Source organism: Buceros rhinoceros, unplaced genomic scaffold, assembly GCF_000710305.1.
Source record: "Buceros rhinoceros silvestris isolate BGI_N320 unplaced genomic scaffold, ASM71030v1 scaffold43216, whole genome shotgun sequence".
Taxonomy (NCBI): Eukaryota; Metazoa; Chordata; class Aves; order Bucerotiformes; family Bucerotidae; genus Buceros; species Buceros rhinoceros.
In genome coordinates, this window is record NW_010420054.1 from 1 (window position 1) to 259 (window position 259).

The 259-nt window shown below is 61.0% G+C and overlaps 1 protein-coding gene across 1 annotated transcript in view; it reads right to left on the reverse strand.

Annotated features, from left to right (window-relative positions):
* Nucleotides 1–3: 3 nt before the first annotated feature.
* Nucleotides 4–259, reverse strand: part of MRPS2 (mitochondrial ribosomal protein S2) — a gene marked incomplete at both ends in the record, with an annotated part of 1,306 nt that continues 1,050 nt past the window's right edge. Inside the window, one exon of the mRNA XM_010139158.1 lies at nt 4–259. Within this exon, the coding sequence (XP_010137460.1) occupies nt 4–259 (256 nt within the window).

Consider the following 259-nt stretch of genomic DNA (forward strand, 5'->3'; position numbering starts at 1 on the left):
CTGCCCTCCGCTTTGCTTCGCAGCTCCTCGAAGACCTCGGTCTGCTTCCTCTTGTCCTTGGCGCGGATGATGGTCATCTTGAAGAGCTTGCAGTAGAGCTCCATGGCGGTCGGGCTGTCGTCGTTGCCAGGGATCGGGTAGGTGATCAAACAGGGGTTGCAGTTCGTGTCCACCACCCCCACCGTGGGGATGTTCATCTTGGCAGCGTCCCGGATGGCCACGTGGGGCTCGAAGACGTTGTTGAGGCTGGGGAGGAAGG